At 35.1% G+C, this 25743-nt stretch overlaps 1 protein-coding gene across 3 annotated transcripts in view; it reads left to right on the top strand.

Annotated features, from left to right (window-relative positions):
• Nucleotides 1-25743, top strand: part of POT1 (protection of telomeres 1) — a 115050-nt gene that overhangs the window by 29336 nt on the left and 59971 nt on the right. For all 3 annotated transcript variants that reach the window (XM_025380605.1, XM_025380604.1, XM_025380603.1), the window contains 3 exons: nucleotides 2539-2652; nucleotides 3821-3868; nucleotides 8627-8741. Coding sequence is in view for 2 of the 3 variants with exons in the window: in XM_025380603.1 (XP_025236388.1) it covers nucleotides 2539-2652; nucleotides 3821-3868; nucleotides 8627-8741 (277 nt within the window). In the remaining variant the exon portion in view is untranslated. The remainder of the gene's footprint in view (nucleotides 1-2538; nucleotides 2653-3820; nucleotides 3869-8626; nucleotides 8742-25743) is intronic.

Here is a 25743-nt window from a genome sequence, read left to right as displayed (position 1 = left end):
TCTCGCAGTTCGATCTGCTGTGCTAGCAATGAGCAAGACTCTGTGGGCGTAGGACCTGATGAGCCAGGCATGGGATATAATCCCCTGGTGTGCCGTTTGCTAAGACCATTGGAAAAGCACAGTATTATGGCAGGAGTGTCCCGATTTTCCAGGTACCACGTTTCATGGCTTTCCTTGGCCAGGAAAGGGAATTCCCCCACCCCTGTGCTTCCCCAGTGAGGCGATGCCTGCTTCGCCTCACACTCTGTGGGCCGCAACCACTGTCCAACAAGTCCTAGTGAGATGAACTCAGTGCCTCAGTTGGAAATGCAGAAATCACCTGTCTTCTGCGTGACTCACGCTGGGAGCTGTAGACTGGAGCTGTTCCTATTGGGCCATCTTGGAATGATCTCCATTATTTTTAGTCCAAGGAACTTACAGGACTTTAAGGACTTTAAAGGCGTTAAGAAAAGTTTGTAAATAACACACAAAGAGAAAAATGCTAAAATGCTATGTAGGAGAGTTTAGAGGAAGGTAGAATTACTTGTTTTTGAGAGAGAATCCATCATAGATTCTACCAGGAAGAAGGCTAAACTTTGAAATATGGATAAGGTTAGATATGTACAAATGGGAAACATGTTTTTTATTTGTAGCAGTGGCTCAAAGTATGTAAAGAATATATATGGAAAAGCACTATACCTTTAAGAGGATCCAGTTTGTCTAATATTGAATGGGAAGTATGTAGAAATAAAACAGGAAGAGTTGGTTGGAATGAGATCACTGAGGGCCTTCAGTGCAGTTTTTATATGTATATTCAAATATAAATCCACATTTACGAATATAATAAACACATTTTAATTTTTTTAAAAAAGCTGTGATTGTTATTTCTATGCTGTTGAATGTATGCCAGAGGAAGGGCTGTAACTTTTTACTGAATTGTGTGTGGCTACTGTTAACTTCAGAAACATTTTTCTTATGAATGCTGATGTCCAGCTTTTAGTCATTTATTCTTTTTAAACTTTTTCTTCATGATAAAAGAAATACGTACTCAGTCTTTTTAAAAAGTTTAGATTCTGCAGGAAAATAGAAAGAAAATGGTCATCTGTACTCCAACATTTGCATTTGGTGTATAGTATTTACTTTTGAAAACATTTTTAAGTGGAACACAGAATAACAAGAGGTAGGTTTTTTTCTGCTTGGATAATTTAGAACTGATAAACTGTTGGCTTCCCTACTTCTATTTATCTTCTGTGTTAGTTTGATAAACAATTTTAAATCTTTGACTAAAATCTTAGGTTTTCATTTAATCAGAATGTATTGGTTTGAGGTCACTTGAAAGTGGAGTGTATTTTTCAGTTTGTAAAACTGAAAAAAGGTAACTCATTTGTTATTTTTATTCCAGAAGCGTGTTCATTTTATTTTTTAAACTACATAAAACGTTTTAGAGAGATATAAAATCTTCAGTAAAAAGAAAAATTTTCTCCCACTTAACTATGAAGAGTTGTGGTAATTTGGCATTATCAGCATACATACAGTTATGTTTGCAATCTCATGTGAAGAAAAAAAGGCAGGAGTTTGCAGAGCTACAATACCTGGTTAGGGCAAGAGATTTTTAGCAAAGGCAACATAAGGTCTTTCCTTTGGTTCATAGACAGTTTGTTTTGGGAGGGCCTGCTTTGTGCCAACTCCTGTAAATACAGAGCAGAATTAGAAATGACCGCTATCTTCAATATGCCCTCAGTCCAATTACTAAGTCTGAATAGAGGATTGTGGGAATTGACACTAGGCCCTTGTATATGCAAAGCAAACTGTGATAATGCAGAAGACTTCCACTTGATAGAGTTTAAAATTATTGAAGGAAGATGAGCAAAAGCCCAGGCATTTTGGTGTATCTTAAGGTATTGGTGTTAAAATTAAGGGAGTAAGACAATAAAAAATATATATGCAGCAAGGCAAAACTCTTTGAGTATTTCTGTTTTAGTATTTGGAAAATAAGAAAAGGAAATTTGAAGAATGAGAGAGGAAGGGATAAATGGAGAATGGCTTCTTACTGCTGTTACAAACCTAAGTAGTAAGAAGCTATCTTTGTTCTTATTAGTCTATAAATGGAGGTTTCTTATTATATCTATGCCCTGTGTTTGTATGCACATGTATTAGTTTTGTAATATGTGGAGTTTTTGCACTGTTATGCCTTTCTCAATGTGGTTTCTCAACTTTGAGATTTAGTTTCATTTAAATTCCATCCTTGATACTATTGGAACATCTAAGTTTCACTACATAAAACTTTCTTAGTAATTTAGCATTTTCCTGGTCCCATGAAGTGGGACATTATAGCCATCTGTGGCTATATTGTAGCTGTAGATGTTGAAGATGTTTTAGAGGAAGTGATAGTCTAAATCACGTATTCAGTAAGTGTTACACAAGTTTGGGTTAACCAGTTTTCTACTTTATAGAAGTAATTTTTGTTCTAAAGATAATAGTATAAATAAGGATTTATATGACATTCCAAATTGTAGATATTTTGGTGATTGATTCAAAAACTTTCTTTTTCCTGTGTAGGACACCATTGCAGTGGCTAGATTTATTGTTTTTCTAGCTTCTTCATCTATAGGCAAAGATGATAAACCTTGCATATTTTTGAAAGCATTTGAAGACCTCAAATCAACTGTTTATGTAAGTATGTAGTTTTTAATTCTCTAATTATATTGCAGATTTCATGAGCTACAGTGATGGAACTGAAAGTATTTCTGTTAATCTGCAGATAAACTACTTGGTCTGACTAAATTATTTTAATTGAATATTTTAAGTTTAAAAAATAGAAGTTTTTTCTTGGTTTTATGTTTAGAATGACTAGATAGGGAATTCCTTTATAATACTTCCATAATTACTTATTAATAAATAAGTACTTATTAATACTTATTAATTAATACTTAGTGAAATAATAAATACTTAATAATGAAACTTACAAAACTGCACAGACATTCTAGACTGGATATTATTCTTTGTAATTATACTATCAGGCACTTTGCTCTACCTGATTTCCCTTTAAATTAATCACCTATCCCTCTTTAGGTAAAACTGATTTTTTCCTTCTATTTTATTCATTGTGAAGAAGGCCTTCCTCTCCTTTCCTCCTTTAACACCCTACTTTCCACACACACACTTTGAAAACTGCCTTTTTAGTAAAAACATTTTAGAGAGATATAAAATCTTCAGTAAGAAGAAAAATTTTCTAGGTAGAATTGGGCTAAACAATTACTAGGTAGAATTGGGCTAAGCCAAGTGCCTGCAGGCCAACATCTGCCTCTTTTTTTCTAGTACGCACTAAGGTGCTATAAGTGCTGGCGGTGGCTGTGCTTGATATTAAAGTTAATGAATGAGGCTGGAGATGGGTAAAATTTGCAGTTAGAGTGATCACTGAAGCACTTCCTTATTTTTTTTGTTTTCTTTCTGAAAATATCTAGGGTTCTATGCAGGAAAAATTTTGAATATCAGCTCTGATTTTCCACTTCTATTGGACTGACAGAAGTTTGCATTATTTTACATTCTATCCTGAGAACTGAATATTGCTGTGCTTCAAATTTAATCTGTAAGAACACTAATATTTTAATAAAGTACATTTTCATTTGACCTTACATCTTTGCCTTTTTTTTAAGTTTCTGTAGCTTAGACAACTTTGCACATTTCACTCTTAATTTGTAAGCCATAACTTTATGTCATCCTAGTGAATTTGAATATTTTACAAGTAAGTGTGTGCTTTTACTAAAACTAAAAGCCTGTAATCACATTGGAGGTTATCTGTGTATTCTTTGTATATAAGTTCTTTCTTTTTTCCCTTCAGGTTTATGTCAAATCTGTAAGAGATTTTTCTACAGAATCAATGTCTTTGGTAAGATGATATTCAGTTTAATTTAGAATATTACACCTATACCCGTATATACCACACATATATAGATACATGTATATGTATATTCAGTCCACTTTGTGGTCTGATTTTGATATAGTATCAGTACACTGGAAAAACATAATCTTTACTTTTTTATAGCTGATAATGTTTTATCGGAGTGATATATTTTACCTAGTAATCAATATCTGAATATTCTGTTGTCTGGAATAATATCTGCTGATATTTTGTTTAAGCTATACATACACAAGAAAAATAAAGTAAGTTTTTACTGTATGAGGATCCTTAAATTTTTGTTTTAAACCATAGGCAAATTCATTTCTTTTTACATTAGCTTGTATTTAACCAGACAATTTTGTGCTGACTTATATAATTGAACAAATTATATAATTTTAAGTTATTTTCTTACGATACATTTCTCTTTTTTTACCCATTTTTCCCGTTATTTTAAAGCATAGGTATAGCTAGAGCTTCCTCATAGCAATAGGAAGATTCCCATTCCCATTTTTACAGATAGTCTACTTGTAGCTGAGTGAAACTGGAAAGAGGATATTAATAATTTATTAGTATAGTTTAATATAATGTTTATGTTCTACTTATGTTTTTGAACTTTTAGTTTCAAATGGACAGAATTCAGGAACTGTTTCTAGTTGACAATGACTATAGAATACAGATACTAAATTCTAAGTATTAGTATAATTAATATTTTTAGGGGGGGACTGTTACCAGTAAAAGAACTGATATACTTTTTTAAAAATGTGAATTAGCTCTGGTATTAGTATTTCCCAAAATTGTTATAGATTGTTTAATTTAAAATATTTGATATATTTGTGAACCTGTAAATAAGGCAGGAATAGTAAAAGCCTCTGAACAATAAGTTAAATCAGGCAAGATCTATTTGACTATATTTTCCTGACTCATCAAAAGATGCTCATTTGGCACATTTCCACATTTTAAAACTGAACATGGATCTTGCAGTTGATATCGAGAAAACTGACAGTTACTGTTTTTGAGTTTCTTGTTTTCCTAAAAAAGTGTATTTTTTCGAGGATATAGTATTAAATGTGTAGTCTGTGAGGGCCAGGGTGTTTTTAGAATTTAGAAAATAAAGTATTTTGTTTTTCAGTGGTAGAAAGTTTGCTTTTCAAGTGACTCAGGGTAATCATTTGATCTTGTACTGTCTTCAGGATTTAAAAGCTTTATTAGCCCACTTATGTGGAATCTGAAGGCCCAACATAAACTATCCCGTATATTTTTATTCAACCTAGTCTTGTCATTACCTTTGACCAGTACACTCCAGCCATCCAAACCTCCTGGATTTTCAAACATACTGAATGTGTTTTCTCTGCTTGGAACACTGTTGCTTATCTCATTCCCAACTTCTGTACTTCATTTAATTAGTTCTTTCTTTAAATATCTTTTCAAAGAGACCTTCTAAGACAACTCTAAGACATCTCTCTGCTTTTATGGTTTGTTCTTCCATTGGTGCAGGGGCTATTTGTGTTTCGTTCACACTTATTTTTATTGCCCTGTATAATAAATGGCCCATCAATGAATGAATGAAAGAAGGACAGAATATAAAGGAATGAATGAGTTGAATTATGCTGCTAGGTGTCTTTCTCTCTTTAGGCTTTTATTTTCTGCTGTGCTTGATTTTTGTCCACTAGCTAACTTTCTGCCTATGCTGTGAATTGCATCTCATTTAACCCAGTGCTCATATTTTCTTGACTGTTGATTCCATAATGGGCTGCCACTTAAGCTATCAAAAAAAAAAAAAAATTGTTCATGTCTGTGTGAACTGTGGATCAAGTGATGTACTTAATCATAATGCCATCAGGTTATCTTTAGTATGTCATGAGCCGATGGTTTTCTCATGGACATGTGCCTGTGCTGTGCAATACTGAGCAATTAGCTGTGTGTGGCTATTAAAAATTCAGTTCATGATTTGCACTAGTCATTTAAATTCCTGAATAGCCACAATATTGATATAGAATATTTTCATTATCACAGAAGATTCTCTTGGATAGTGCTGTTCTAGATTATTTACTGAGCAATAAAAAAACCTCAACAAGTATTTTCGTAAGTACTAAATAGTTTTATTAACCTAGGAGTTGTTAGGATGCCATAAATATTATATGCCTGTTGTTTTAGATATTAGCCCTGTGCCTTTTGCACCAGCAGTGTGAAACTATTTTCAGACCTCTGATTACATGATGCTAGTATGTGCTATCACTTCTCCTTGTTACTTGTCCTTCAAAATTTAGATTTTGTTGCCACCTTCAGAAAGCCTTTGCTTACCATTTTCCTAAGCTAACTCCACTATTTCTCTAGCTAACACATTTGTTCAAACTGATTTGGATGTCCCTCTACAGTCCTTTTTTATGGAATACAATAATTTATTGTGTCAGCAAGGGAGACCAGTTCCCTACTAAGATAGGGCTTTTTGGGAATCATGTAAATTTAATTACCTTGTTCAAGTGTGAGCTTACTCAAGGGTACGTTAACCAAACTTGTAAGAATATTAACCTAACTCATTAGAGAATTATTAAGCAAAAATATCAATTTATGAATTTATAATGAGGATTATATCTTAGCTGTTGTACACATAAATACTTGCTGATTTACATGGAAAGCCAAACAAGAAGTTGTTTATTGGTAATGAATTAACAAATGGCAGTTACTTAGTTGATTATAATGGTTAGTGTCATTGAGTTTTGCTGGCCTTTCCCACTCATCTCTCCATGAGATGTTAAGATAGAGTATTGAGTGTACGCTAAGCACATGTTTTCTCCCTACTGTTCAGTATGCTTCTCTTCCATTATTTCTCTTTCCATTCCATTATTCTGTCATTCTTTTTTTAATCATTGATGAGCTAGCTAGCTTTTATTATTGAAGTTTGATTAGATTAGCAAATTCTACTCTTTTGTTTGAACTGAGAAGCCTCCTTGGAAAAACTAATTAATTTGAGTTTAAAAATTTTAACTCTTAGAGTGATAGGTGTCCTTTTTTCCATTTGATGTTGGGGCCACCTATCTAAAGCCCTTTAAGGCTTTTTTTAGTATCACTGTTAATATGCAAACGTATCCTTGTAAACCACTTTCCCTTTTCTTTCCCAACTTATTCACAGTTACTTCAAAAAATAATCTTTCACTCTCATTATTATAGAGCAAAAGGAGCTCACTACCTGATGTGCTATAAGCCAATACCGTGAAATCGAATTTTTGAGAAAAGAAAAGCTGAAAGTCAGTCAGCACCTAAGGAGACACGATCTGAGCTCAAATATGTCTCCCTGTGCTGTCTTTAAGTCAGTGATTTTATTAGAAGAGTTTTAGAGAGTAGATACTCGGATTAGTAAGTCATTCGTAGGACGAAAGGGGAGGTTTAGAAAGTCCTTGGGCATGCACAGTTATTTCTTCACATTCTTCACGCATGGGTTGCATGCGCAAATTCAGGTGGAGTTAGTATGATGAATGTGATGGAAATTCATACTGTGATGTCAGCAAGCTCGTTCTCAAATTCCAGTCAGCCATCTTGGTTTCAACTGATTCCAGATAGTTTGTTCTTGCTCTCAACAATCAGTAGGAGTTTCAGTAGTATCTCAGCGAGTTGTTTCTTTTCTTATCTGGTACTCTGCAAACTCAAGAATTTTTGTTAGTTGCTGATTTCAACTTTTCAGTAAGTTTTCATTTCTTATCTACTATACTGTAAGCCCGAGAATTTAGGCATTATTAGTTTTAATTCTTTGGGGTACAGTTTCATTATTATCATTTTAAATCTTTTTATACCATTTATGACTCAAAACCTGGCTTGAATTATGAGTCAAAATCTAGGCCTGTGGAAAATCTCTATAATAGCATGGGGGTAAAGGGAAGAGAGAAATTGTACCACAAGTTCTGAAGTGATATTAGTTAAAAAATAGAACCAAAATCTCTTAAATTGCATTTTTTAGAATTTGCTCTCTGTTAACAATTTGATTTCTTGTCCCCCAGCTACAGTTTCTTGACCAAATAAGCTGGGGATGTACTAACTTAAAGACAGCTAGGATGGTTTAATTACTTAAAGATTCCTTGAGAGTGTCCTTAAAAAAAGAGTTTTCTAAACTTACAAGAGATGTAACTTGTATTGTTAAGACTAGTATTCTGGTTACCTTTTCAGGGCTTCTAAAAATATCTCATGCCTAGTCATTTACCTTTAATAAAACTCTCTTTTCTTAGACCTTTTACATTGAAGATGTACATATTTTAAAAAAGTATTTCTTGTTTTCTGTTATTGCTTCAGTTGTGATATGTATTTCTGGTGTTTCACTACAGATGCTCCTTGATTTACAGTGAGGTTACATCCAGTAAACCCATCATAAGTCATAAATGTTATAAATACAAAATGCATTAAACAGCCTACTAGACCCATTCTAAAGTCAGAAGATTATAAGTTGAACCATCATAAGTCAGGGACTGTATGTATATACTGTTTGCTACTTTTGTATTGGAGAAGTATAATGTTTTAATTAGATTATAGGTTGTGCCTTTATGAGCTAGTGTGCAAATTGTACCATTTATAAACAAAGTTTTAAGGGAAACTAGTTGGATAAGCTAAGCTGTGTTCATTGCCTTTTTTTCAGGTTACAGCTTCTTTTAGACACTTAAAAGGATACAGTTATATGGATTTGCTGCTAATATGATTATAACATGATTCTACAATGTAAATACTTACTATAAATGTATTCACTGTCTTCTCCTTCTTTAGGTTCCAGCAACAAATTATATATATACACCCCTGAATCAACTTAAGGGTGGTACAATTGTCAATGTCTACGGTGTTGTGAAGTTCTTTAAGCCCCCATATCTAAGCAAAGGAACTGGTAGGTATTAAAACTGGTGGAATTTTTATAGAGTAGAAATGCATTATTGATTTAGGAACACAGTTCCATCAGTACCCTAAGTCCTAGAATAGAAGCTCAGTTTGGACCTATAATTGCCAAACAACACTGATGCATATTCTTTGGCTAGTTTAATTTGTAAAATAAACATGATCTTTAGATTCTAGAGTCTAGTTAAAAACAGTAAGGAAAAAGAATGAAGCAAAGGATGCCAAACAGCAACGTGAAACCATATGAAAGTATAAAATTCACTGGTAAAGGTAAATATATAAACAAATGCAGAATACTGCAATTCTGTAACACTGATGCATAAATCACTTTTAATTCTGGTATAGAAGTTGAAAGGCAAATATATAAAAGGAGCTATGACTCTAGAAATATGTTAATGGATACATAGTATAAAAAGATGAAAAGTATGAAATCAGTAACATAAAGTGTGTGGGGTAGAAGTAAAAGTGTAGAGTTTTTGTATGTAATTAAAGTTAAATTGTCAGGTTAAAATAGATTGCTATAAATATTAGGTACTTTATGTAAACCCCATGGTAACCACAAAGAAAATAACCTATAAAAGATACACAAAAGAAAATGAGGCCGGGCGTGGTGGCTCAAGCGTGTAATCCCAGCACGTTGGGAGGCAGAGATGGGCGGATCACAAGGTCAGGAGATCAAGACCATCCTGGCTAACACGGTGAAACCCCGTCTCTACTAAAAATACAAAAAAATTAGCCGGGCGTGGTAGCGGGCGCCTGTAGTCCCAGCTACTCAGGAGGCTGAGGCAGGAGAATGGCGTGAACCCAGGAGGCGGAGCTTATAGTGAGCCAAGATCGCGCCACTGCACTCCAGCCTGGGTGACAGACCAAGACTCCGTCTCAAAAAAAAAAAAAAAGAAAATGAGAAGGGAATCAAAGCAGGTCATTACAAAAAAATGAAACACAAAGTAGCAAGAGAAGAAAATAGGGAATTAAGTGTCACAAGACAGATAGAAAACAATGAATTAAATGGCAATCGTAAGACCTTTCTAATCAATAACTAGTGTTATTATAAATGAACTAAATTCCCTACTAAAAAAATCATAGAGTAGTTGAGTGCATTAAAAAAAACAAGATACAACTATATGCTTTCTACAAAAACTCACTTTAGATTTAAGGACACACATAGGCTAAGTCAAAGTGAAGGAATGAAGAAAGATATTTCTTGCAAATGGTAACCGAAAGAAGAGAAGTGGCCATACTTACATCAGACAAAAGAGACTTTAAGTCAAAAACTGTCACAACAGGCAGTTTTGGGATATCATATAATGATGAAAGGGTTAATTCACCAAGAAAATATAACAATTATGTATGCTGCTAACATCAGAGCGCTTAATCCATGAAGCAGACATTTCAGAAGTGAAGGGAGAAATAGTAACACAGTTATAGTAGGAGATTTCATTTCACCACTTCCGGTAATGGGGGAGACGGTACAGAGAGAGATCAGTACGGAAACGGAAAACTTGAACAACACTGTAGACCAAATGAACCTAACAGAATATTCTACCCAGCTAGAGCAGAGTATACATTTTTCTCAAGTGCACATGGAACATTCTCCAGCATAGATAGCTTGTTAGGTCACAAAACAAGTGAATAAATTTAAGATAGCTAGTATCTTTTCTGACTTCAGTAAAATCAAACTAGAAGTCAATAGCAGGAGGAAAATAGTAAAATTTCGAAATGTGTGGATATTAAACAGTAAACTCTTAAACAATCAGCCAAAGCGGAAGTCAAAAAGGAAATTAGAAAATACAGCATACCAAACGTATGTGGTGTGGCAAAAGCAGTTTTAACAGGGAGATTTATAGCAAAAAGTATATATATTTAAGAAGCAGAAAGATCCCAAACAAGTTTATACCTCAAGGAACTGGAAAAAGAAGAACAAACTGAACCCAAAATGAGAAGTAGGGCGAAAATAATAACGATCAAAACAGAAGTAAATGGAATAGAGAATAGTAACAATAGAGAAAATAATCAGTGAAACTCAGTTAATTTTTTTTGAAAAGATACATAGAACTGGCAGACTTGTACTTAGACTAAGAAGAAAATGAGAAGACTTAAATCAGAAATGAGAGTACTTTATAGCTGATGCCACAGAAATAGAAATCATAAGGGACTACTATGAAAATTTATATGCCAACAAATTGGATAACCTAGAAGAAATAGATGATTTTCTAGAAACATAAAATCTGCCAAAATTGAGTCATGAAAAAATAAAAAAAAAATGAACAGACCTGTACCTAGTAATGAGATTAAATCAGTAATCCAAACACCTCCCAAAATAGAGAAAAGTTGAGGACCAGATAGCTTTACTAAGGAATCCTACCAAACATTTAAAGAAGAATTAATGCCAATCCTTTAAAACTCTTCCAGAAAAATTGAAGAGAATGAAATACCTCCAAACCCATTTTATAAGACTGACTTTACCATAATAAGAAAACCAAAGACTACAAAAATAGATGCAGAAATCCTCAGTAATATACTAGGTAACCACATTTAACAGCACATTAAAAGGATCATACACTATGACCAAGTTAAATATATCACTGTGTTGCAAGGATATTTCCACATAGAAAGCTAGTCAATGTGATACCTTAAGAAATGCAGGATAAAAATCACATGATTAGACAAGATGGCCAATTAGAGGTAGCTAGGAAGGTATCTTCCTGCGGAGGGAAACCAAAATATTCAGTAAACCAGATTTTTGAAGAGAAAACAAGAGTTTCTCTTATTGCATAGAGAGGCAATGCAGACACCAAGACTGAAGAGGAAGGAAGCTGGGAATTCTGTGCGTGGTTACCATGTGCCAGGGCTAGTTTCCGGCTTTGAACGGCTCTTAGAAAAGGGCAGAGTGAAGGGATGGCAGGGCAGCCCACTCTTGCCATTGACCTCTGGGATCCTAGCTACAAGAAATCTCACCATCTCCATGGACATTTGAACTCAGAGGGCAGGGGAATCTACCTGGAAAGTAGGCAGAGATAGAGCTGCAGCCTGTGTATATGTAGCTCAGGAGCTTTTGCATATAGGACAGCTACAGTAGAATGTCACCATCGGTGTCCATGCCCAAAGGCTCTTCATCTTTTTCCAAGTAGCTCTAACCCAAGCTGACTGCTGGGCCAAGAGAGAGCAGGGTTGACCTCCCCATGGGACTGGAACATGTCTGTTCTTTAGGTCTGCCAGCCCTTCCCAAGGTCCCTGCCTGGCTGCTCCTGCAGGATCATGTATGCAGCACAGCCCCCATTACACAGCCTGGGTGATTTGCTGGTGACCCAGCCTGAATACTTTACTGGTGGTCTGGGAGCACTTTGGATCCCCCAGCACAGATGGTACCTGATCCTGAAGGGCCAGAGGATGGAGCTGCAGACTGGTCCCAATGCCCCAGGGCTGCAACGTGCAGCTTGGCAGTGCTAACCTGATATCTGTAGCTGGTATGTGAGTAAGGGAGGAGCCCTTACTCTCAAAACACTGAGAAAGGTGATGAGTTCATGGGGCCAGTACAGAAGTGGAGCATCCCTTCCAAAACAGGTGGTCTGGGAAGGGAGTGGCCTGTCTCCCAGCTGTGCCCTATGCCCAAGGAAGAAAGACCCATGACCCAGAATACCTAACAAAGGAGATATAGGCACAGTGCTAGTGGTTGGTGGGGGCTCTCCTCAGGCCCAGGACTGGTGGGGGCTCCCCTCAGGCCCAAGAGCAGACTTGGTGAAGGGGTCATCCCTCTTCCTTCCCAACATAGACCAGTACTGTGAACTCACTGAACTACAAAGGCAGCGTAGCTGAATAAGAGGCTGTATGCTGTTACTTTTAAGCACCTGTATTGGGTTCCATCCCAAATTGCAAGACCAAAAATATTTTTCCAGCATATGTTGCCTATGAAATCCAGGACAAGAATCAAATAAAGATCCTATACAGAGTCTTGGTCCTCTAAAATAATCCAGAAACGAAGCCAGTTGGATATACTCTACTCAAGCCACAGTTACAGATACACAAGCTCTTTCAGTTAAGAACCAGTACAAGAACTCTGACAATCAAAAAGCCAGAGTGTCTTCATACCTCCAGGGAGCCTACTAGCTCCCCAGCAATAGTTTGTAGCCAGATTGAAATGGCTGAAATGACAGGCATAAAATTCAAAATCTGGATGGCAAGGAAGCTCATCAAGACTCAAAGTTGAAACCCAACCCAAGAAATCTAAGGGATTCAGTATAATGATATAAGACCTGAAAGACGAAACAGTCATTTTAAGAAAGAACCAAACTGAACTTCCTGACATTGAAACATTTACAAGAATTTCGTGATATAGTCAGAAGCATTGACAGTATATTAGACCAAGATATGGAAAGAATCTCAGATCTCAAGGACTAGTTCTTCCAAACAACTCAACCAGGCAAAAATAAATAAAACAGGATTTTTGTTTTAAGTGAATAAAGCCTCTGAGAAATAGATGTGTATTTGAAGAGACCAAACCTACAACTTACTGGCATTCCTGAAAGAGAAGGAGAGATAGTAAACAACTTGGAAAACATATTTGAGGATATAGTCTGAAAATTTCCCAATCTCACTAAAGAGGCTGACATGAAAATTCAAGAAATACAGAACAACCCTGGTGATACTATGTAAGACAATCATCCCCAAGGTCAATGTGAAAGAAAAAAATCTTACAGGCAGTTAGAAGGGTCAGGTCATTTACAAAGAGAATCCCATCAAGATGGCAGGGGAACTCTGAGCAGAAACCTTAGCGGCTGGAAGAGGTTTGGGGTCTATTTTCAGTATCCTTAAAAGAAATTTCAGTTAGGAATTTCGTATTCCACTAAATTAAGCTTCATAAGTGAAGGAGAAATGAAATTCCTCTATCAGACAAGCAAATGGGAATTTGTTACAGCCAGACCAGTCTTACCAGAGATCCTTAAGGGAGTGCTAAACATGGAAACAAAAGTATACCTGCTATCATAAAAACACACTGAAGCACGTAGCACAGAGACACTATAATGCAAATGCACACTCAAGTCTACAAAACGGCCATCTAACAGCATGATGACAGATTCAAAATCTCATGTATTAGTACTAATCTTGAATTTAAACAGTCTGAATGCCCCTACTTAAAAGGCACTCAGGGGCAAGCTGGATAAAAATACAAGACCCAACTGTCTCCTGCCCTCAGGAGACCCATCTCACATGTAACATCACCCACAGGTTCAGTGAAAAAGATTGGATAAATACGTACCATGCAACAGAAACAAAAAGACAGGAGTCTCTTATGTCAGATATAACAGACTTTAAACAAGCAACAATTTAAGAGGGACAAAGATGGCCACTACAAAATGATAAAAGTGTTCAATTTAAGAAGACGTAGCTATCCTAATGTATATGCACCCAACGTTGGAGCACTCAGATTCATAAAACAAGTTCTTCTTTACCTAAGAAAAGACATAGACAGCAACACAATGACAATGGGAGAGAGACTTCAGCACCCTACTGACAGTGTTAGATATCTAGGCAGAAAACTAACAAATTCTGGAAGTAAACTCGACACTAGATCATTTGGACCTAGTGGACATCTATAAAATACTCCACCCAACAACCACAGAATACACATTCTTTCCATCTGCACTTGGAACATATAAGATCAGCTGCCTGCTTGGTTATGAAGTAAGTCTGGATAAATGATAAATTCAGAAAAGTCAATCATACCAAGCACACTCTTGGACCATAGTGCAATAAAAGTAGAAATCAATATCAAGGAGAGCTCGCAAAACTACACAAAAACATGGGAATTTAAAAACTTAATCCTGCATAACTCTCAGGTGAACAACGAAATTAAGGCAGAAAACAGAAACTTTGAAATTAATTAAAATTAAACAAGAAGAACTTGTTTTATGAATCTGAGTGCTTTCCGTATGCTCTAATAGTCCCATGTCTGTTGTTCCCGTCTTTATGTCTATGAGTACTCAAGGTTTAGTTCCTACTTGTAAGTGAGCATGTGAGTTATTTGGCTTTCTGTTTCTGTGTTAATTCTCCTAAGATAATAGCTTCCATCTGCACCCCTGCTGTTGCAAAGGACATGATTTTATTCCTTTTTATGACTGCGTGGTGTTAGATGGTGTGTATGTACATCATATTCTTTAACCCACCATTGATGGCGCCTGGGTTGATTCCATGTCTTTGCTATTGTGAATTAGTGCTGTGATGAAATATGAATGTGGGTTTTTTTTGATAGAACAATTTATTTTCCTTTGAGTATATATCCAGTAATGAAATTACTGAGTCTAATGGTAGCTCTGTTTTAAGTTCTTTGAGAAATTTTCAAACTCCCAACAGTGTATATAAGCATTTCCTTTGCTCCATAGCCTCCCTCACCAGCATTTGTTATTTTTTTTACTTTTTTTACAGCCATTCTGACTGATATGAGATGGTGTCTCGTTGTGGTTTCCTTTTGAATTTCTCTGATGATAGTGATGATAAACATTTTTTCATGTTTGTCTTCTTTCGAGAAGTGTCTGTTCATGTGCTTTGCCCACTTTTTAATGTTATTTGCCTTTTGCTTGTTGATTTAACTCCCTTATAGATTCTGGATAGCAGACGTTTGTCAGATGCACAGTTTCTAAATATTTTCTCACATTCTGTAGGCTGCATAGTTACTCCGTTGATAGTATCTTTTGCATGCAGCTCATTAGTTTAGTTTGTTCTCATTTGTCAATTTTTGTTTTTGTTACAATTGCTTTTGGGGACGTAGCCAAAAATTATTTGCCAAGGCCAATGTTGAGAAGGGTATTTCCTAGGTTTTCTTCTAGGATTTTTACAATTTTAGGTCTTATATTTAAATCCTTAATCCATCTTGAGTTAATGTTTGTATATGGTGAAAGGTAGGGCTCCAGTTTCATTCTTCTGCACATGGCTAGTCGGTTGTCCCGGCACACTTTATTTAATAGGGAGTCCTTTTCCCACTGCATTTGACAACTTTATTGAAGATCTGATGGTTGTTGTGTTAGACCCCATGATCAAAACACCTCCCACCATGCCCCACCTCCAGCATTGGGGATTACAATTCAACATGAGATTTGGTCAGGAACAAATATCAAAACTGTATCAGTTGTAGGTGTATGGCTTTCTTTCTGAGTTTTCTATTCTGTTCCACCTGTCTATGTGTCTGTTTCTGTACCACCAGTACCAGGCTGTTTTGGTTATTGCAGCTTTCCAGTATAGTTTGAAGTCAGCTACTGTGATGCTTCCAGCTTTTTTCTTGTTGCTTCAGGTTGCTTTGGCTATTTGGGCTCTTTTTTGATTCCATATGAATTTCAGAGTTTTTTTTTCTAATTGTGTGAAGAATGACATTGGTAGTTTGATAGGAATAGTGTTCAATCTGTAAAGTGCTTTGGACAGTATTTTAACAATATTGATTCTTCTTATCCATGAGTATGAAATGTTTTTTCCATTTGTTTGTGTCATCTGTAATTTCTTTCAGTAGTGTTTTGTAATTTCCATTGTAGACGTCTTTCATCCCCTTGCTTAGCTTTATTCCTAGGTATTTTATATATTTTGTGGCTATTGTTAATATAGTTGTATTCTTGATATGGCTGTCAACTTGGACATTATTGGTGTATAGAAATGTTACTAATTTTTGTACATTGACTTGGTAACTTGAAACTTTATTAAAGTTGTTTGTAAGTTCTGAGAGCCTTTGGGCAAAGACTATGGGGTTTTCTAGCTATAGGATCATATCATCTGCAAAAAGATAGTTTGACTTCCTCTCTTCCTATTTGGATGCCTTTTTTTTTTTTCTTTCTCTTGCCTGATTGGTCTGGCTAGGAGTTCAGTACTATGTTGAATAGGAGTGGTGAAAGTAGGCATCCTTGTCTTGTTCTGTTCTCAAGAATAATACTTCCAGCTTTTGGTTGTTCAGCGTAATGCTGCCTGTGGGTTTGTCATAGATGGTTCTTGCTATTATATTTGGAAGTAAATTCCTCTGATGCTTAGTCTGTTGAGGATTTTTATCATGAAGGGATGTTGCACTTTCTAACTTCTTGATGAAGGCATTTAGTGTTATAAACTTTCCTGTTAATATGCTTTAGCTCCACCTCAAAGATTTCAGTACACCTGTCAACCAAGTAGTATATGCTGTACCAAATATATAGCCTTTTATCCCTCACCCTCCTCCGAACCTTGCCCCCACACTGAGTCCCCAAAGTCCATCACATCTTTCTTATCTCTTTGCATCCTCATAGCATAGCTTTCACTTACAATTGAGGACAGATGATATTTTGTTTTTCCAATCCTGAGTTACTTCACTTAGAATAATGTCTTCTGGCTCCATCCAAGTTGCTGCAAAAGATATTATTTCGTTCCTTTTTATGGCTGAGTAGTATTCCATGGTGTATATATACTACATTTTCTTTATCCACTCGTTGACTGATGGGCACTTAGGTTGGTTCCATGTTTTTGCAGTTGTGAACGTGCTGCTATAAACATGCATGTGCATGTGTCTTCATATAATGACTTCTTTTTCTTTGAGTAAATACCCAGTAGTGGGATTACTGGATTGAATGGTAGTTCTAGTTTTAGTTCTTTAAGGAGGCTCCATGCTGTTTTTTATAGTGGTTTTACTACTGTACATTAAAAAATGTATGCCCCTTGATGAAAAATACAGTATTGCTAAAAAATGCTAAGGATAAGTTGAGCCTTCAGTGAGTTATCATCGTTTTGCTGGTGGAGATGATAGACTGATTGGTCAGGATGGTGTTTTCTGAAGACTAGTGTGGCTGTAACAGTTTATTAAAATAAGACAGTACTGAATTTTCTCATCTCAATTGACTCTTCCTTTTATAAAAGATTTCTTTGTAACATGAGATGCTGTTTGATAGCATTTTATTCACAGTAGAACTTCTTTCAAAATTTCAGTCAGTTCTCTTGAACCCTGAGAGTTCTCTTCAACTAAGTTTATGGAATATTCTAAATCTTTTATTGTCATTTCAAAAATATTCATAAAATCTTTACCAGGAATAGATTACTTCTTAAGAAACTACTTTCTTCCCTCATCCATAAGAAGCAACTCTTCATCTGTTGAAGTTTTATTATGAGATTGCATCAGTTCAGTTACACTTTCAGGCTCCATTTCTCATTATAGTTTTCTTACTGTTTCCACCACATCTGCAGTGACTTAACTCCACCAAAGTCTTGAACCCATCAAAGTCATCTGTGAGGGTTGGAATTAACTTTTTCCAAACCCCTGTTGATGTTGGATTTTGACCTCACACGAATCAGGAATGTTCTTGATGTCATCTAGAATAAATATTTTCCAGGTTTTTATTTTACTTTGCCCTAGTCCATCAGAAGGATCTCTGTCTATGGTGGGTATAGCCTTATGAAAGGTATTTCTTTTAAATAATGACACTTAAAAGTAAAAATTATTCCTTGGTTTGTGGGCTGCATAATGGATATTGTATTAGCAGGCATGAAAATAACATTAATCTTGAACATCTCCATCAGAGCTCTTGTTTGACTAGGTGCACTGTCAATGAGCAGTCATATTTTGAAAATAATCTTTTTTGCTGAGCAGTACGTCTCAACATTGGGCTTAAAATATTCAGGAAGCCATGCGGTAAGCAATGCCATGCAGGCTTTGTTGTTTCATTAAAGAGCACAGGCACAGTTGGTTTTGCCTAATTTTGAAAGGCCCTAGGATTTTGAGAATAAGTGAATATTGGCTTCAACTAAAAGTCACCAACTGCATTAGACCCTCACAAGAGAGTGAACCTGTTTTTCGATGGTTTGAAGGCAGGCACATTGACTTCTCCATAGCTATGAAGGTCCTAGATGGCACCTTGTTCCAAGAGAAGACTATTTTGTTTACATTGAAAATGTACTGGTTTGTGTAGCCGCCTTCGTTGATGATCTTAGTTAGGTCTTCTGGATAACTTGCTCCAGCTTCTTCATCAGCACTTGCTACTTGCTGCTTCACCTTGTACTTTATGTTATGAAGATGTCTTCTTTTCTGAAATGCCATGAACCAATGTGATAGCTTCAGATATATCTTCTCTAGCCTCCCCACCTCTGTTGCCCTTTAAAGAACTAAAGAGAGTTAGGACCTCATTCTACTTTAGGCTTTGGCTTAAGGGAATGTTGTACTGGTTTGATCATCTATGCAGATGACTAAAATTTTCTCTGTATCAGCTATAAGGCTCTTTGACTTTCTTCTCATTCATGTGTTCACTAAAGTAGCACCTTTAATTTCCTTCAGAAACTTTTTCTTTGTATTCACAACTTGGCTAACTGTTTGGGCACAAGAGTCCTACTTTCAGTGTATCTCAGCTTTAGATATATGCCTTCCTAAGCTTCATCATTTGTAACTTTCGATTTAAAGTGAGAGATATGTGACACTCACTTGAACACTTATAGGCCATTATAGGGTTATCACATCATCTAATTTCAATATTGTTGTGTTTCAGAGAATAAGGAGGCCTCAGGAGAGGGAGAGAGGGGAATGACAGATTGATGGGGGAGTTAGAATACACATGTTTATTGGTTAAGTACACTGTATTATATGGTTGTGATTTGTGGTACCCCAAAACAATTACAGTAGTAATGCCAAAGATCACTGATCACAGTTCACCATAACAGATACAATGAAAATGGGAAAGTTTGAAGTATTGTGAGAATTACCAAAATATAACATAGATGCACATACTGTTGCAAAAATGGTGACAATAGACTTGCTCAGTGCGGAGTTGCCACAAACCTTTAATTTGTAAAATTGCAGTATTACAAAGTACAATAAAATTAAGTACAATTACATGAGGTATGCCTTTATTAATGTGGCCACACTACTCAGTCATCTGAGATTCAGTGTATTCCCTATCAAAATCCAAGTAGCATTTTTTATAGAAAAACAAAAATCAATCTTAAAATTCATATGGAAACACAGAGGATCCTGAATAGCCAAAAGAAACCTGAGAAAGATCAAACCTGGAGGCTTCTCTCTTTCTAATTTCAAAATATGTTAAAAAGTAACAGTATTGAGACAATATGGTACTGCCATGAAGCCAGACATACTGATAAATGGAATTGAATGGAGAGCCTAGAAATAAGCCCACACATTTATTATGGTCAACTGATTTTCGACAAGGGTGCACGAATATATAATGGGGAAAGTGCAGTCTCTTCACGAAATGAGGTTGGGGAAACTGTATATCCATATGCAAAGAATGAAATTGGATCCTTAGATCATACACAAAAAAATCAACTCAACGTGGATTAAAGACTTAAGAGTATGACCTGAAACTGAATGTTCTACAATAAGATATAGGGGAAAGGTTTCTTGGCATTGGCCCTGGCCATGATTTTATGTAAATATATACATATATATGAACTGATACAGAGATATGTATATATTTGGATAGTTTTAGAAGTAAAGTAAAAATATATAACCTGTTAATTGCTTTATGATAATGTAAGGTTTTAACATGTAAATGAAAACATCAAAAGCCATGAATTTCAGTTTATCATGAGGTAATAAAATGAACAGAAACACACACTTCACCTGTGTTTAATTTAGTTTTACTAAATTTAACATTGATTTTTGTATTTCATCTATTCTAAAACACCATTATCTGTAAAAGACTTTGTCATTTTATATATCATTAAGAAGGGAGGGCTGGACGCGGTGGCTCACGCCTGTAATCCCAGCACTTTGGGAGGCCGAGGCGGGCGGATCACAAGATCAGGAGATCGAGACCACGGTGAAAGCCCGTCTCTACTAAAAATACAAAAAATTAGCCGGGCGCGGTGGCGGGCGCCTGTAGCCCCAGCTACTCAGGAGGCTGAGGCGGGAGAATGGCGTGATCCCGGGAGGCGGAGCTTGCAGTGAGCCGAGATCACGCCACTGCACTCCAGCCAGGGGGACAGAGCAAGATTCCGTCTCAAAAAAAAAAAAGAAAAAAAAGAAGGGAAAATGCTGCTAATTAAACTATGCTTAACTGTCAATATTAAGATATAGCCATATTTCAGAGATGGTAAATGGTGAAACAGGGATGTTAATGAAATGTTGACTTTATCTGCTGCATGCCAGGAGTTGCATGTTGAAAACACAAAGATGTTCTCATTGACTTCATATTAGAAAACCATTTTTAAATAAAGATACATATATACAGATTTTATTGTTGAGAAATAAACTAGGAATCTACTCTTTGGTCAGGTAAATGGGGGAAAATCTTTTTCTTGTGGTCAGCATATTTTATTAATGTATAATATATAAAAAAAAAAACTAGTCTGTGTGTAAATGAACGTTGTGAAGACTATTAAATACAAAGATAAGTTTTAAATAGACCTCATAATAAGCCTGAAGACTGCAAAGAATGTTTTGTGGAAAATCATTTTAATATCTGTTGTTTTAGAGGAAAGGGGAACATTAAAGGTGAAGTAGAGAAATTTGTGCTTAAATACATATTTCTCAAATATTCTCATTTCAGTTTATTCCCAAAGTCTTCGTTTCCCCACCCCATCATACTGTTCAACATAAACTCACATACTTTTCCCTTAGTAGTTTCCTCTCCCCATCAGTTTTCTTCAAATCCTACGTGTGCTGCCCTTTCTGGGAGTTAGCTGTAAAGATGTAATCACTATGATCCTCTTTGAATTTAAAGTTTTACCTAATTGAAGTTAATTGGCCCATCAAACTTAGGAATAAGCTACATTGTTGCTAATAATGTCTATCTAACTTGATAGAAATAATTTAAAAAGTTTTTTTAACACATTGATCTGCAAATACATCATTTTAAAAACAACTTAAAATATGATAATATAGACTAAAATGATAGCTGTCTTAAAACATTGATGACAACATTAATTTTCAGTTGTTATTACAAAAATCATGTATTGTCATGATGTTATTAAATCTTGCATATAAAATGAAAGCCATGGGGAACAAGAATATGTATTATATTTGCATATGTATCTTATATCTCTATCAGATATGTTTACTTCAATCACTGCAATCTCTTAGTAAAAAATTCATGACCAGTAATGAGCCATCTGTTATTACAGAGATAATATGTTTATTTCTTCTAAGATACTAAATTAAAATGAATGTCATCAATTTTATCCGAACCTAGTCATTGAAGCTTTTAAATCAATCTTAAGACATAGCAAGATGTCTTGACTACTAGCCAGACAATAAAGTTTTAAAACTCTCTCATAACTTTAGTTAGTTATGTTAGACAATAGCACTGATATTTGTGTTCAAGAAAGGATCGCCTTCATTAGTATTACCACAGAGAAGTACAAGAATAGATGTATAGGAACAGTCCACAGCTGTGCCTTAAAAGATATTACCTAAAGCAGTATTTTTTCACAAATACAGGGCTACAATCTAAATAACATCCAGATGTACATAACTAGTTATGTGGTGGAAAATTACCTTTATGCAATTCAAATTTAGGTAGATGGAAAAAATGTATTCTGTTATATATCATTAGCTAGAATTTTTCATTAAAATTCATCTTATAAATGTTAAATTCAGTGCGATAGAAGCAATTAGCAATTTGGCATCTTTACTCCTTGACAGAAATTTTTCTTGAAAACTTTGTTCTTATCCTGAATAAAGATTACATATGACCTGTAGCATGCTGTCTTATTTCTGGTAGAAATCTTATTCTGGTAGAAATGCTTCTATTCCTAAGCTTTATATTCACTCTTGGAGTAAAGTTTTTATTTTTACATAGTCTTATCAGTCCTGTTGTTAAAAGAACATATAATGCTATGGATACTAACATTCCTATTCAGTTTTGATAAGATTAATGATGAAAACTGAGAAAGAATTCCTCAAGTATTACATAATCAACGTATATTGAAATGTCCTTTTATCATCAAAATTTATTTTATATTATTTTATTTTTTAAGACAGGGTCTTGCTCTGTTGACTAGGCTGCAGTGCACTGCCGAGATCATAGCTCACCTCAGTCTCAACTCCTGGGCTCAAGCAATCCTCCCACTTCAGCCTCCCTAGTAGCTGTAACTAGCAGCATATGCCACTGTGCCCAACTAATTAAAAAACATTTTTTTTTTTTTTTTTTTTGGTAGAGATGGAGGTCTCGCATTGTTGTCCAGGCTGGCCTAAAATTCCTGGCCTCAAGCAATCTTTCTGCCTCAGCCTCCCAAAGTGCTGGGATTACAAGTGTGAGACGCCACACCAAGCCCAAAATTGATTTTGATAATGACTCATCAGTGATACATACTATGCTTCTTTCATACAGGAAAACAAAGTCACTGCCTTCTTTAAGACTAGAGATTTTATAGCAATAATTTTCTCTGAAAGCCTTACATATTCTTTTGCTTTGGGAGCTAGCTAGATAGTATTAGGTATGCAGTTTTTGCCATGGACACATACCATTAATCATATTTTCTTAGATAACACATGTAAGGGAATTAAATTTTAGTTGTATTTCAGATTTTTAGAAATAGCTAACTATTTCTTAAGCTTGAGACACATTTACTCCGTTTTTATTATCTGCTCTTACAAAATAAATAAATTTATTCAGACCATAAAACATTTCCAGGCTTGTTAATAGTATATGGCTCATCCTTGCTTGATCAATATACCATAATTCCTACTCACAATGTGAGCAAATAGGAAAAATAGAAGGAAATTTGTTTGTGCTTAATTTCCTAATATTTGAATTTAGAGGAAGGGAGAGACAAAATATTTATTGTTCGCCTCTCCTTTTTGTTCTTTCCTCAAATTTTGAGTCCTTTCTTTTATTCGCTAGAGATCTCTCAGCCTTTTTGTGCCACATAATGCGGTACATCACCTGTGGGCTCACTACCTTACCTCAGGAATGGTCTGTGTCCAAAATTATTTATTGTTTTTCTTACCCTACCTCCCATTAAAACTCATTTTAGAAAAGTAGTTTGATTAGCAATCTTGGATGTTATAGTGTTACTAGAAGCAGATCTTTCTCTCTTCCTGTTCACTGTCTTACAAGGACACCTTCTGTTTTAGCTACTTACTGAGCAGTATAATCACATTTCTCAGAGTAGCGTCCAAAACATTAGATTCTGAGAGCCACTGTCAGTTTTGTTTGCTTTTAGTTTTTGGGATAGGATGCTAGGATATAGAGCCCTAACATTTTTTTCTTTTCCTATTCTATAAAAACATCCCAGCTAACTCTAGAATGCTGTTTTTTGTTATGTAATATTGATTATTTTCACATCTGAGAAGGACATGTCATTTACACGTAGTGTCATGTAGCATAATTGTTTTAATATTTTGGTTTTGTATTCACAATATTGGTTGCATATTAAATGAATATATATTTTGCCTTTTAATTTTTTAAAGTATAGCAATGTACTTCCACATATCTGGAACTGATATAGTTGAAAATGTCAACTATGTATTATTGATATGCATATTGATGTTAATATATTAATTACTGAGTAATTAATGACTCATTGTTACTTCAGAAGACCCAGGAGCCTTCTGATTTATCAAAGAGAGATTAAAGAATCTAGTATGATGTAAAATTTTGTGTGATAATTATTTAATATATTTTTAAATTGTTTTAAATTGAAAAGGCACCTTTGGTGTTTTAGAACAAAAAAGGCTTTTGCAGTCATACACATGTGAAGAAAAGTTACAGAACCTATCCTAGAAAAATATACAACCCATACACGTATACAGACTTATGCATATATCTATGGTTCATGCTTCTCCCACTTTGAACTCCATGTTGTGAACTCATGACCTGTGATATGTTCATATTCACTTATCTGAATATTTAGATAATATTAAAACCATAAGGTTGTCCTCTTCATTTAATGTATGGCACATAAAATAAATAAATATGTAGTTTTATATTTTGGTTCACTCATTTGTTTGTTCAACAAACTGATTATTTATTTTCTATATGCCAGATAATATGACATGGGAAATTCAGAGGTGTGTATGTCATTGTTTCTGACAAGGGATTAAATTTTGTGAAGACAGATTAATGAATAATAATTACAATATAATTATAACTATTATATAAACTTTGTTTCAGTCTTTCCCCAATTGGTAAAACTCTACTTTTCCATTTTTTGGCTATGTGAGATAGAATCTTCATTTGTGAAGGATACCATGCTTTTTGAATATATATTTTCAAATTGAATGATGACTTATCTATTATAATGAATGGAGTTGGTGGATCAGACAGACAATGAGTTTTCCATTTCTCAGGAGCCAAAAAAGAAAGTATGTCTAGATGAGAAAAAAAAAAGGAGCCAAAAAAGAAAGGAGCCAAAAAAAAAAAGGAGCCAAAAAAGAATGTCTAGAAAGTATGTCTAGGTGAGCGAGGGGAGTCTCTTCCCAGGTGCTTAACTGCCTTTCAGAAATGGACTCATGCAGGTCATGGCGTGTCATCTCTTACCTCTTCAAAGATTTTGGTAGTTGAGACAAGCCTCTCCTCTTCAGCTTACTCATACTATTTTCCAGCTATTCTATCAATTTTCATCTAAAGAATGGAGATGGAGAAAAGACACTTTCCTCTCCCTATCACTTCACTTTGTATTTATTTTTTTGCTCTTTCTCATTTACAGGAATGACTTTTTTGATGAAGCTTCAGGCTTCCATCTGACTTTTATGAGACTACCACTAGCCTTTTGTCTTTCATGACCTTTTCCTCAAATTATTAGCATACTAATTTAGAGAATTATCCCTGTCTTCATTAGTTTACAATTTGAATTGTTTTAACGAATCATAAAATTTAGTACTTTTTTTAATTCTTAAAACTTGTGGTACAGTCTTTTATTCATTCAATTAAAAGACTTTTTCCCTAGTCTTATGTATAGTGTAAAACATAGAAGTAAAACTCCACCAGAATAACGTTTATGAATGCTTGCAATGTCTAACATCTATCTAGTCTGTGTCACTGTATATATCATAATATTTATTATATCATAACATATATTCTTTCTTCTTTTTTTTCATCTTCCAT

The sequence above is a fragment of the Theropithecus gelada genome, chromosome 3 (genome assembly GCF_003255815.1).
Source record: "Theropithecus gelada isolate Dixy chromosome 3, Tgel_1.0, whole genome shotgun sequence".
Lineage (NCBI taxonomy): Eukaryota > Metazoa > Chordata > Mammalia > Primates > Cercopithecidae > Theropithecus > Theropithecus gelada.
This window is presented reverse-complemented; position numbering and strand designations above follow the sequence as displayed.